Here is a 14873-nt window from a genome sequence, read left to right on the forward strand (position 1 = left end):
AGGAACATCTATTGTGTAACTGGGAGTCTCGTGAGTGAAAACATCCGAAGATCAAAGGTAAGCAATTAATTTTATTGCTTTTCTCATTTTCGTGACCAAGCTACTTTGATGCTAGGTGTCCATAATGTTTTGTCTAGTGATCGATAAACTTACACAAACGCTTGGATTGCTTTCGCTGTAAAGCATATTTTCAAAATCTGACACAACAGACGGATTAACAAAAAGCTAAGCTGTGTTTTGCTATATTGTGATTTCATGAATATAAATATTTATAGTAATATTATTTGAATGTGGCGCTCTGCAATTCAGCGGTTGTTGATGAAAATTATCCTAACGTTAACGGAATGGGTAGCGTCAATTAGTTTTTAACAAGGTAGGCCAGTTGAGAACCAGTTCTCACTTACAACTGCAACCTGACCAAGATAAAACAAATCAGTGCGACAAAAACAACACAGCACATGGGTTAAACAAACGTACAGTTAATAGCATAATAGTAAAAATCTATGTTCAGAGTGTGCAAACGTAATAATATTAATGAGGTAAGGCAAAAAAATAGGTCATAGAGGCGAAATAACTACAAATTATCATTAATACTGGAGTGATAGATGTGCAGAGTACCATGTGCAAGTAGAGATACTGGGGTACAAAAGAGAAAAATAAATAAATAACCGATTTATGATTTTTCAGCACCAATACCGATACAAATTATTGGAGGACCAAAAAAGCCGATTCCGATTAATCGGCCAATTTTTTATTTATTTTTTGAAATAATGACAATTACAACAATACTGAATGAACACTTATTTTAACTTAAGATAATACATCAATAAAATCAATTTAGCCTCAAGTAAATAATGAAACATGTTCAATTTGGTGTAAATAATGCAAAAACAAAGTGTTGGCGAAGAAAGTAAAAGTGCAATATGTGCTATGTAAGAAAGCTAAAGTTTCAGTTCCTTGCTCAGAACATATGAAAGCTGGTGGGTTCCTTTTAACACGAGTCTTCAATATTCCCAGGTAAGACGTTTTAGGATGTAGTTATTATAGGAATTATAGGACTATTTCCCTCTATACCATTTGTATTTCATTAACCTTTGACTATTGGATTACATGATTCCACATGTGTTATTTCATAGTGTTGATGTCTTCCCTATTCTGCCCTCCCAAGCAAAAAGGCAGTAACTGCTCATTTGGTCAAAAATTAGTTAATGTCATTTTTGTTAGATTAAATGCATGCTTAATCATGTGGACAAGTATCCTGCCTCTATTGTATTGTGTTTTGGAGAAAATGGGGTTTACCTTTGTATCATATCATTTTATTCTGTGATGCAATCGAACCTGTATGACACTGACTGACACCTACACACACATACCTTGCTAATCTAGGGATACAACTCCATGGAACAGCATTCCCGGGGGTTAAATGATGGTTGAACTTGCTCTGAAACGCCGACATCCAGACAGACACTGGTAAGAACTAGCCAGCTAAGTAGATCTGACATCAAAATGAATTAGCTAGCTAGCAAGCTAAGCTAGCTAGCGAGCATAGACTAACAATGCTACCTGCTCTCATAAGATATCTGCAATTGGTACTAACGTCAATCTATTAGCCATATAATGAATTATATTCTGAAATTTCATCTGATGGTTTCTTTGAATCAGTACACCATGTCTAGCCAGTGACAGCCACCTAGCTAAAACTGACGCGCCCCTACCAAAACGTCAAAACCGACGTAGCTAGCATTAGCATGAAGCAATAGATTTGTGCTACATTTTCCCATAAGAGACAATCAGCAGTTTATACTAGCTTTAATCTATTTGACCTAGAATTAATATAATCCCTATAGTTGTATTCTGACATTCAATGTGTTATTTGAACCCATAACGTTACACCACACACGATCTCTAGCCAGCTGACTAGAGACGTCAGTTGGACGTGCACCCCATACTGAGCTGTCAAAAGCCACCCACACTCGTTTTCCGGATGAGCGCACACACACAGCATTGCTAGCTCATTAATAATATATATACTCACATGTTCAGGGTTTCTGGTTTTCTTTTATATTCCAGTATTGCGTGACTGTCCTGGTCAGGAAAGTTAAAATCTCAAATTGTATCCATCACCTTTGTTGGTGGAATATGTAATTAGTACAACAAGCTTTGACATACCAAACGTGTGCTCAATGTGTCTGCTTCAGTGCCATCATTACATGAATGCGGAAAAAACTGTTTTGCATGACTTCCACCAATTCCCGTGGTCTACATGATTAGTATCTATGCGGAACAAAGTTGCCATGTGAGGGTGTATTAGGACAGTCCAACCACGTCAACACTAGATCTTATTCCTGTCAATGTCCAACCATGCAATTTTTTTGTATTTGTAAGGAAAAATGAAAATGTAAGAGCCTTTTTGGGAGCAGGTATGAAATTAATAGATGAACTGAGTTATGACAGTGAAAATGATTATGATAATGTTTGCACAACATAAAATCAACATTGATTATATCCTATATTATAGAATAACTGAAAAGGATTATGATCATATGTTTGAAAATGTCAGTATTAATTATTATCATCCATGACAGAATAGAATCATTAGGATGCAGGTCCCTGATTATTTGCTCTGTTTATTTCAGTTGAGTTTGAGGGCCACATTTCAACAAAGATTCCTGATCTACCCCCTTTAACTGAAGTCACAGTGTCAACACTATTTGAAGAAATAGAGAACCAGTGGGTGGTCTCTGACAGGTAATCATTTAATGTAATTCAAACAATTTCAGTGCTGCATTTCACATGTATTCCTATAACAAGACATAGGCTATTTGTCAAACAGTATGTAATGTCTCTATGTAAATGCAACTGGTATCTTAGTGGAAGACACACAAAGGATGCAGTTTCAACTTTGTTACACTGTCAGTAATTACACTGCTCTTGAATCTGATTGGTTAGATCAACTGGAAAGACATGGATAAGAAACATTTCAAACAAGTTTTTAAACAATGGGACCTGTTGGCAGGTCTAAAACTACTGTTCTATAGTCAGCTGATATTGATTTCCTTAATAATAAATTGAACTACAATGCAAGAATTCAGGGACACCTACTCTTCAATCAAATGTTTCAGGCCTAGATAATTACACACCCAGCACATCTTATTTCTCTACCAGCATGCGAACCGTGAAGATCCCTCAACTGCAACAGCTCAAGTTGTTTTAACCGATCAATGGATCAGGTCACTTGACCAAAATAAGCTGCTTCTTGATTTTAGTGCAACATTTGACCTTGTTGATCATATGGCTAATAGCTGAGGCCATTGAGGAGAGATGTTTTCTTAAACACTCACTGAGGTGTCACAGTCTACAGAATACCTGTTTTACTGTATGTAGTAAGGTAGCCTAAATATTTTATTAATGATGAAGATTTTGATGAGCAACACTGACATTAGCGGAAGGCTAAGGTCAAACAAATAACCTAAGTAAACCTGGATGCTAGTTGTGAAATCTAAAACATATTCAATTTGAAATAGGCAAAACACCTGTACTATGAATGGTCAACAATTTAATAAGAGGTAGAGCATTTTATTTTAATAAAACATTTGGTTACATGGATTCAATGTAAATATTACATATGACTGTGCTCAACAGGTAAAAAAAAAGGGAATTGTTCTAGCATTTGATTACACATGAGAGCTTCTGTGGGTAGTCATAGCAATGGGGCCTTCATTGTGACATCACAAGATTCTGATTCTGGGAGGTTAGCTGTTGCACAGACAAACAGAACAGTGCAAAGAGACTGATTCAACTAACCACTGACAGATTATTCATGTCCTATTTCATTAGCAAGAGAACACGCTGCTTACTTGAGAGGTAGGTTGTAATATAACTTACTGTTTAACTATGTTTCTGAAGAATAACTACTTTTTAAATGACTTGTGTACTAACATGACCCTTTAAGTAGGCCTGACATGCAATCATGGTGACAAGTGAAACTATTGACGAGAGACAGTTTGCTTGAATCAGTTTTTTTGTGAGAAAATTGTTCATCCTGACAACTGAGATGTTACAGTTGTTGTAGTCAGCCAGCCTAATGGCAAATACATTCTATTGATGAAAGAAAACCGCATCTCTGTGTTAATCCCCAACATACATTGTAATCAATTATCTCTAAAAATATGTAACACAAGGGTAGGTTGTGTAAAAAACAAGTAGGCGAACTTGGCTAACTTGTAGTTGCTAATTTTAAAAAAAATATTCAGATTTTCTTGATTAAATGGTCATCCATTTCAAATGGTTGAATTGATAGACCTCATTAAATTGAGTTGCACTCAGAGGCACTCAAAGAGAAGACTGGAGTGATTCAAATAGATGAAACTGTACAACAAGTTTGGTCCATGATGGAAATAGTCACTTTCTTCCCCCAAAACCTTTTTGAATGATATTATATAAGTGATTAGTGTGGTTTGTGAGAACCAGGGCCAATATGGAGTGGCATTACATGAGGGGGTTGAATAAGGCTCAATAGTAAGGTACAGAGAGAGCCTGAAGTTTGATTGTTAAAGTCTATGTTGTGCTTTCTCATCTCCAATGGCAACGCCTTGCATCACAATGAAGATGTCATGAAGGATATTGTGCACATAATGATAGGAACAGCCAAAATTGATTCATTTGAACTTGGTCGCTTTTCCAGTAGCCAACTTTTTACTAATAATTCAGATAGGCCTATTGCGTAATCATCTCTGGAATGGGATTGTCACTTGCTTAATTGTAAGTAAAGGGGAAGAAATGTGAGCACATCGTAAAGAGATGTATTATTCTTTGGTTAGCAACACACCACTTACTACAACGTTATGTATTTTCCAGACTTATTGTTAGCTAGGAGGAAGACATGGAGGGTTCAACGCTGACACAGAGGAGGGCTGAGTGTCAGTTGAAGGATAGGGAGATCCAGACAGACTACATGATGGAGCTGGGAGCCAGGTTGGTTCTGGTGAGACAGATCCAGAGGGAGCAGGAGAAGGAGATGAAGAGGATTTGGTTTGAGACGAGGAAAATGCCAAGCCTGATTGAGGAGGTAACAAGACCAACTTTGACAAAGTCGACTAGAGTTCTGTTGAACAATATTGATTAAATCAAATATATGTCAATATACTGGCAAAATGTGCCATATGCCATTGAACGTAAGCTAACAGTATTTTGTCTGATAACTTTTCTTGTGTTGTATTGTGTATGTCTCTGAGTATTGTTATGTACATAGTCCTCAGTTCTTATGGTTGCCTTGTCTTTAAAAAAAATTAAATAACAAGACCAAGCGATCTCTCATAGACCTTCAAATCAGGATAATGTAGTTGTCTGACCTAGCTACCTTAAGTTGAATGCACTAACGGTAAATTGTTCTGGACAAAAGCGTCTGCTAAATGTCTAAAATGTCAAATGTTGTGCTGGGTGTAGTGCATGTATTTTTACACTTAGTTGACCCGTTAGCTAGAAGACCCAGGGTTGGTACAGACTGGTGCAGAGCATCTGAGAGGACACTAGATATATACAGTGTCTTAGGAAAGTATTCAGACACCTTTACTTATTCCACCTGTTGTTACTTTACATCCTCATTCTAAAATGGATTCAATAAAATAAAGATTCTCAGCAATCTACACATAATACCCCACAATTACAATGCGAAAAAACTGTGTTACATTTGTATTGAAAATGTATTACATTTAAAAACAGAAATACTTTATTTACATAAGTATACAGACCCTTTGCTATGAGTCTCGAAATTGAGCTCAGGTGCATCCTGTTTCCATTGATCGTCCTTTCGATGTTTCTTACAACTTGATTGGACTTGTTGTAAATGAAATTGATATGACATGATTTGGAAAGGCACACACCTGTCTATATAAGGTCCCACAGTGGACAGTGCATGCCAGATCAAATACCAAACCATGAGGTAGAAGGGATTGTCCGTAAAGCTCCGAGACAGGATTGTGTCGAGAAACAGATGTCCGCAGCATTGAAGGTCCCCAAGAACACAGTGACCTCCATCATTCTTAAATAGAAGAAGTTTGGAACCACCAAGACTCTTCCTAGAGCTGGACGCCCGGCAAGCTGAGCATTCGGAGGAGAAGGGTCTTAGTCGGGGAGGTGACCAAGAACCCGATAGTGACTGACAGAGCACAAGAGTTCCTCTGTGGAGATAGGAGAACCTTCCAGAAGGACAACCATCTCTGCAGCACTTCACCAATCAGGCCTTTACTGTAGATTTGCCAGATGGAAGCCACTCCTCAGTAAAAGGCACATGACAGCCCACTTGGAGTTTCCCAAAAGGCACCCATTGACTCTCAGACCATGAGAAACAAGATGCTCTGGTCTGATGAAACCAAGATTGAAATCTTTGGCCTGATTGCCAAGCGTCACGTCTGGAGGAAATCTGGCACCTACGGCACAGTCAAGCACGGTGGTGGCAGCATCATGCTGTGGGGATGTTTTTCAGCGGCGTGGACTAAGAGACTAGTCAGGATCGAGGCAAAGATGAACGGAGCACAGAGAGATCCTTGAGGAAAACCTGCTCCAGAGCGCTCAGGACCTCAGACTGGGGGCGATGGGTCACCTTACAACAGAACAACGACCCTAAGCACAAGCCAAGACAACGCAGGAGTGACTTTGGGACACGTCTCTGAATGTCCTTGAGTGGCCCAGCCAGAGCCCGGACTTGAACCGGATCGAACATCTATGGACAGACCTGAAAATAGCTGTGCCGCAACTCTCCCCATCCAACCTAACAGAGCTTGAGAGGATCTGCAGAGAAGAATGGGAGAAAGTCCCCAAACACAAGTATGCCGAGTGTGTAGCGTAATACCCAAGAAGATTCTATGCTGTAATCGCTGCCAACGGTGCTTCAACAAAGTACTGAATACGAAAGCATATTCCCATTATTTTTATTTTAAATTAATTTGGAACGATTCTGTTCTTGCTTTGTCAATATGGGGTATTTTGTGTAGATTGATGACTGAAAAAAATGATTTAATCAATTTTAGAATAAGGCTGAGGTAACAAAATGTGGAAGAAGTGAAAGGGTCCGAATACTTTCCGAAGGCACTGTATATGTGATGTAAAAGTAAATAGAGTTCACTCATAAAGAATGTATGTACTGAATGTGATCACTTTCATCATGTCTGTTTCTTTTCTCCTGCAGAATGTGAGAGATGTGACCAAACGTCCACTCACTGAGTTCATGGCTCCCTGTATTGACTCCCTCCCACCACTGGCTTTCACCAATCGGAGGCCAATACCAACCATGTTGCATCCCCCCTCTCCATTGGTCATACGCACTCAGGATGCACAGCGATTCATTGTATTTTCCTACTTTGTCCCTGCTGAGTGCCCAGTTTCCACAGAGGCCACAGCAGATGTATCTGCTGGTAGAAGAGAGGACTTGTCGACAGATACACATCTTTCCTCAATGCTGCATCGATACCTGCCACACTTCTTTAACGATGACTCCATTCCACCACAGCAGACAGTAGAGGGAACCACTGAGGACTCAGATTCTCCAGTGGCAATATCTAATATCAAGGAAGAGGACAGATTCTATCCTTTCTCCCTCCCACCACTGGCTCAGCGGTTCATTGGCAATTCATTCAAAGTCCCGGAAACCTCCCAGCCTGCTGTTTCAGCACGGGGGTGCCGAGTTGCCACAGTGGACACTGCAGATACAGCCACTGTCAAGAGAGAGAACCGATGGGCAGCTACAATTCTTCCTTCAGTGCTGCCTCCATGCCTGCCACCAGTCGTTGACGATGACTTCATGCCTCCAGAGCACACAGTAGAGGAATCCTATGTGGTCTCATTTGCTACAGAGGCCACTTCAGGCACAGCTACTGTTGATGGAGTGGACAGATCAGCAGCTAAATGCCCTGTCCCAATGCTGCCTCCAAGTCTGCCACGTGTCTTTGACGACAAACTGCCAGGGGCGGCAGTAGAGGGAACCAACAAGTGTCCAGGTGCCAGTGAAACAACCAATGATGTGTCCACTCACCTCAAAGAGGACATGGGAGCTGATCAAAGCACTCCTGACCCTGCAGCACTGCCTCCAAGCTCGCCATGTATCTGTGACTCTGACCACAAACTGACCAAGGAGGAAAAAGAGGATGTACCCGAGTCCTCCCTTGCCACAGAGATCGCTGTAGGCACATCCATTGTCCAGGGAGAGGACCTGGATAAAAGCCCTGCTCCAAGGCTGCCTCCAAGCTTGTCACACGTTTTGGACAATGACCATAAGCAGCCAGAGGAGACGATAGAGGAAGCCACTGAGTGCTCAGTCGCCGCAGAGGCATCAGTTGCTAATAGAGAGGATCCATCAGCAGCCACAGGTCTTCCCTTAGTGCTGCCTTCAAGCCTGCAACTTGTCTTTGACAATGACTACAAACTACCAGAGGAGGCAGTAGAGGGCACCAGCAAGTGTCCAGTTGCCCGTGAAGCAGTCGCTTCCGTGTCCACTGTCCTCCAAGAGGAGTTTTTGGCTGAAAAAAGTCCTCCTGCACCCACAGCACTGTCTCTAAGGCTGCCCTGCACCCACAACATTGACCACAAACAGCCAGAGGAGACCGTTGAGAACACCACAGAGTGCTCAGTTGACATAGAGGAAAGTGCAGTTGCATCCACTGTCAAGAGAGAGGAAATGATGGGTGATAAAAGCCCTGTCCATGCACTTCCTCCAAGCCTGGCATGCATCCATGACAAGGACCACAAGCAGCCAGATCAGAAAGGAAGGGGCACTACTGTGGAGGTGGATATCTGCCCTCACGCTCAACAGCTGGTCTCAGATGCTAACTTAACTCTGGCAACCCGCAATGATGAGCTGCCCAACCCTCTGATCTGCGTAGTCACTAAGATGCCTGTTAGAGTTGGAGCATCCATATGCAGGTCAGAGGATGAGGAACCCAGGCCCTGGACCCTGGAAGAGGTAAAGGTAGGTGTCGAATTTCACCTTACTACTTTACAGGGATGGTGGTCCGTTCCATTTCAATTCAATGCGTTGAAGAGAATTGGAATCTTAGAGTCTTTTGATCGGAATTGAAATGGAATTGACCCCAACCCTGCTGCTCTTTGCTCATAGTATAAAACATCACCCCTCACTAGGGTTAGCATTTGTATTACTTTTAGTATGGACCCAGGAACATCTATAGATATTGTAAAATCTAATGGGGTGCCCCATGAGGCCATCATTGTATGTTGATCACTCAGTTGTGTATTGAATGTGCTACATTGGAACAATATTACATCTAGAGTCAATGTCTTCCTGTTAGGATCATTGGATAGGCATTGAAATTGAGAGTGAAGAGAGGAGCGTCACTGAGGAGGTGAGCCCGAGGGAGGGATTGAAGAGTGAGGCGGATTGTGCCCATTCCAAGTGCTCTATTGGGAAGGTTTCAACAGAGAGAGCAGAAACCATCCTGGGAAGAGTGGGCTTTCTGCTCATGAACCAAATGCAGAAAATCCCATTTTTGAAGATGGAGGAAAAAGAGAAAAATAAGAAACTGAATAAGAAGTTGAAAGATGAAGAGAAAGAGAGAAAGGAGATAAAACACAAGGAGGAGGAGCAAAAAAAGAGGGAGAAGAAAGAGATGAAGGAGAGAGAGAAAGAGCAGAAGAAAGTCATGAAGGCTGAGAAGAAGAGGGAGAAGTTAGAACAGAAAAAGAGAGAGAAGGAAAGAAAAGAGAAGGAAAAGGCAGAGAAAAAGAGGTTAGAGGGGCTGATGAAGATACATAATGACATGATGAAAGACAGAATTAAGAAAGAGAAGAAGTGTTCTGAGGAGCTGAAAAAGAGAGAGAAAGCTCAAGCTGCATTCTTGGAGATGGAGAGAAAGATTCAAGAAAAGGAGGAGAAGAAGAGAGAAAAGATGAGGAGAGAGGAGAGGAAGAGACTGGAGGAGAAGAAAAAGAGGGAACCAGCTGGAGGTGGAACTGAGACGGTGATAGAAGAGCAGGGAAGGGATGAAAGCTTGAAGATGGATGAGTAGACTGGGTAATAGAGAGTAGGGAGGGAGGGATATGGTATTTTTGCATGCAATGAAAGAACGAAGCATTTAAAAATAAAATAAAAAATGTTTACTCTGTTTGATTTTTGTTAAGGCATACTGTACAACACTGTATAAACACAAAATGTTGACTTTTCACACATCTGGGGAGTGTTTAATGATGAGGAGTTGAGGAAGAACAGGGGGGGAGTTGGAGGGTGGAGAGGAATATGATACAGAGGAATTCGATAGAAGGAATATGATATTTTATTTTATTTAATTCGCCATGTCAGTTCAGAACAAATTCTTATTTTCAATGACGGCCTACCAAAAGGCAAAAGGCCTCCTGCGGGGATGGGGTCTGGGATTAAAAATAAATAAATAAACTTAAAACATAGGACAAAACACACATCACGACAAGTGAGACAACACAACACTTTAACCTCTTTCAGCTAGGGGGCACTATTTTTATGTTTGGAAAAAAGAACGTTCCCAAAGTAAATGGCCTATTTCTCAGGCCCATATGCTAGAATATGGATATAGATTAGGATAGAAAACACTCTAAAGTTTCCAAAACTGTCAAAATATTGTCTGTGAGTATAACAGAACTGATATTGCAAGCGAAAACCTGAGGAAAATAAAACCAGGAAGAGGCCTCTATTTTGAAAGCTATATGTTCCATAGCCTGCCTTCGCTCCATTTAAAGGGATATCAACCAGATTCCCTTTCCTATCGCTTCCTCAAGGTGTCAACAGTCTTTAGACATAGTTTCAGGCTTTTATTTTGAAAAATGAGCGAGCAAGATAACATCGCGTAGTGGATAGCTGGGTGTTCGCATGAGTTTTGCTTGCGCAACAGAGTGGTGCAGCCATTGACTCTCCCTCTCCTACTGAAAAAGAGACAGTGCCGGTTGATATATTATCGATTATATACTTTAAAATCAACCTGAGGATTGATTATAAAAAACGTTTGACATGTTTCTGTGGACATTACGGATACTATTTGGAATTTGTCTGCGTTGTTGTGACCGCTCGAGCCTGTGGATTTCTGAACACAACGCGCCAAACAAACTGAGGTATTTTGGATATAAAAATAATCTTTATGGAACAAAAGGAACATTTATTGTGTAACTGGGAGTCTCGTGAGTGAAAACATCCGAAGATCAAAGGTAAGCAATTAATTTTATTGCTTTTCTCATTTTCGTGACCAAGCTACTTTGATGCTAGGTGTCCATAATGTTTTGTCTAGTGATCGATAAACTTACACAAACGCTTGGATTGCTTTCGCTGTAAAGCATATTTTCAAAATCTGACACAACAGACGGATTAACAAAAAGCTAAGCTGTGTTTTGCTATATTGTGATTTCATGAATATAAATATTTATAGTAATATTATTTGAATGTGGCGCTCTGCAATTCAGCGGTTGTTGATGAAAATTATCCTAACGTTAACGGAATGGGTAGCGTCAATTAGTTTTTAACAAGGTAGGCCAGTTGAGAACAAGTTCTCACTTACAACTGCAACCTGACCAAGATAAAACAAATCAGTGCGACAAAAACAACACAGAGTTGCACATGGGTTAAACAAACGTACAGTTAATAGCATAATAGTAAAAATCTATGTTCAGAGTGTGCAAACGTAATAATATTAATGAGGTAAGGCAAAAAAATAGGTCATAGAGGCGAAATAACTACAAATTATCATTAATACTGGAGTGATAGATGTGCAGAGTATCATGTGCAAGTAGAGATACTGGGGTACAAAAGAGAAAAATAAATAAATAACCGATTTATGATTTTTCAGCACCAATACCGATACCAATTATTGGAGGACCAAAAAAGCCGATTCCGATTAATCGGCCAATTTTTTATTTATTTTTTGAAATAATGACAATTACAACAATACTGAATGAACACTTATTTTAACTTAATATAATACATCAATAAAATCAATTTAGCCTCAAGTAAATAATGAAACATGTTCAATTTGGTGTAAATAATGCAAAAACAAAGTGTTGGCGAAGAAAGTAAAAGTGCAATATGTGCTATGTAAGAAAGCTAAAGTTTCAGTTCCTTGCTCAGAACATATGAAAGCTGGTGGGTTCCTTTTAACACGAGTCTTCAATATTCCCAGGTAAGACGTTTTAGGATGTAGTTATTATAGGAATTATAGGACTATTTCCCTCTATACCATTTGTATTTCATTAACCTTTGACTATTGGATTACATGATTCCACATGTGTTATTTCATAGTGTTGATGTCTTCCCTATTCTGCCCTCCCAAGCAAAAAGGCAGTAACTGCTCATTTGGTCAAAAATTAGTTCATGTCATTTTTGTTAGATTAAATGCATGCTTAATCATGTGGACAAGTATCCTGCCTCTATTGTATTGTGTTTTGGAGAAAATGGGGTTTACCTTTGTATCATATCATTTTATTCTGTGATGCAATCGAACCTGTATGACACTGACTGACACCTACACACACATACCTTGCTAATCTAGGGATACAACTCCATGGAACAGCATTCCCGGGGGTTAAATGATGGTTGAACTTGCTCTGAAACGCCGACATCCAGACAGACACTGGTAAGAACTAGCCAGCTAAGTAGATCTGACATCAAAATGAATTAGCTAGCTAGCAAGCTAAGCTAGCTAGCGAGCATAGACTAACAATGCTACCTGCTCTCATAAGATATCTGCAATTGGTACTAACGTCAATCTATTAGCCATATAATTAATGAATTATATTCTGAAATTTCATCTGATGGTTTCTTTGAATCAGTACACCATACACACGATTTCTAGCCAGTGACAGCCACCTAGCTAAAACTGACGCGCCCCTACCAAAACGTCAAAACCGGCGTAGCTAGCATTAGCATGAAGCAATAGATTTGTGCTACATTTTCCCATAAGAGACAATCAGCAGTTTATACTAGCTTTAATCTATTTGACCTAGAATTAATATAATCCCTATAGTTGTATTCTGACATTCAATGTGTTATTTGAACCCATAACGTTACACCACACACGATCTCTAGCCAGCTGACTAGAGACGTCAGTTGGACGTGCACCCCATACTGAGCTGTCAAAAGCCACCCACACTCGTTTTCCGGATGAGCGCACACACACAGCATTGCTAGCTCATTAATAATATATATACTCACATGTTCAGGGTTTCTGGTTTTCTTTTATATTCCAGTATTGCGTGACTGTCCTGGTCAGGAAAGTTAAAATCTCAAATTGTATCCATCACCTTTGTTGGTGGAATATGTAATTAGTACAACAAGCTTTGACATACCAAACGTGTGCTCAATGTGTCTGCTTCAGTGCCATCATTACATGAATGCGGAAAAAACTGTTTTGCATGACTTCCACCAATTCCCGTGGTCTACATGATTAGTATCTATGCGGAACAAAGTTGCCATGTGAGGGTGTATTAGGACAGTCCAACCACGTCAACACTAGATCTTATTCCTGTCAATGTCCAACCATGCAATTTTTTGTATTTGTAAGGAAAAATGAAAATGTAAGAGCCTTTTTGGGAGCAGGTATGAAATTAATAGATGAACTGAGTTATGACAGTGAAAATGATTATGATAATGTTTGCACAAGATAAAATCAACATTGATTATATCCTATATTATAGAATAACTGAAAAGGATTATGATCATATGTTTGAAAATGTCAGTATTAATTATTATCATCCATGACAGAATAGAATCATTAGGATGCAGGTCCCTGATTATTTGCTCTGTTTATTTCAGTTGAGTTTGAGGGCCACATTCCAACAAAGATTCCTGATCTACCCCCTTTAACTGAAGTCACAGTGTCAACACTATTTGAAGAAATAGAGAACCAGTGGGTGGTCTCTGACAGGTAATCATTTAATGTAATTCAAACCATTTCAGTGCTGCATTTCACATTTATTCCTATAACAAGACATAGGCTATTTGTCAAACAGTATGTAATGTCTCTATGTAAATGCAACTGGTATCTTAGTGGAAGACACACAAAGGATGCAGTTTCAACTTTGTTACACTGTCAGTAATTACACTGCTCTTGAGTCTGATTGGTTAGATCAACTGGAAAGACATGGATAAGAAACATTTCAAACAAGTTTTTAAACAATGGGACCTGTTGGCAGGTCTAAAACTACTGTTCTATAGTCAGCTGATATTGATTTCCTTAATAATAAATTGAACTACAATGCAAGAATTCAGGGACACCTACTCTTCAATCAAATGTTTCAGGCCTAGATAATTACACACCCAGCACATCTTATTTCTCTACCAGCATGCGAACCGTGAAGATCCCTCAACTGCAACAGCTCTAGTTGTTTTAACCGATCAATGGATCAGGTCACTTGACCAAAATAAGCTGCTTCTTGATTTTAGTGCAACATTTGACCTTGTTGATCATATGGCTAATAGCTGAGGCCATTGAGGAGAGATGTTTTCTTAAACACTCACTGAGGTGTCACAGTCGACAGAATACCTGTTTTACTGTATGTAGTAAGGTAGCCTAAATATTTTATTAATGATGAAGATTTTGATGAGCAACACTGACATTAGCGGAAGGCTAAGGTCAAACAAATAACCTAAGTAAACCTGGATGCTAGTTGTGAAATCTAAAACATATACAATTTGAAATAGGCAAAACACCTGTACTATGAATGGTCAACAATTTAATAAGAGGTAGAGCATTTTATTTTAATAAAACATTTGGTTACATGGATTCAATGTAAATATTACATATGACTGTGCTCAACAGGTTAAAAAAAAGGGAATTGTTCTAGCATTTGATTACACATGAGAGCTTCTGTGGGTAGTCATAGCAATGGGGCCTTCATTGTGACATCAC

General features: G+C 39.7%; 1 protein-coding gene across 2 annotated transcripts; it reads left to right on the plus strand.

The window, feature by feature from the left end:
• Positions 1-3732: 3732 nt before the first annotated feature.
• LOC149975450 (uncharacterized) lies at positions 3733-10107 on the plus strand. 2 transcript variants are annotated; one of them, XM_090207995.1, is made up of 4 exons: positions 3733-3864; positions 4858-5068; positions 7187-8962; positions 9300-10107. In XM_090207995.1, exons 2-4 carry the CDS (start codon positions 4883-4885, stop codon positions 10014-10016), a joined length of 2679 nt encoding a protein of 892 aa, XP_090064121.1. In that variant the 5' UTR covers positions 3733-3864; positions 4858-4882; the 3' UTR covers positions 10017-10107. The 2 variants fall into 2 exon arrangements, with proteins under 2 accessions (XP_090064121.1, XP_090064122.1); XM_090207996.1 differs by lacking the exon at positions 3733-3864 and having other exon boundaries at positions 4783-5068.
• The last annotated feature ends 4766 nt before the right edge of the window (positions 10108-14873 follow it).

This window comes from Oncorhynchus mykiss, chromosome 18 (assembly GCF_057628025.1).
Source record: "Oncorhynchus mykiss isolate SJ-2025 chromosome 18, ASM5762802v1, whole genome shotgun sequence".
NCBI lineage: Eukaryota > Metazoa > Chordata > Actinopteri > Salmoniformes > Salmonidae > Oncorhynchus > Oncorhynchus mykiss.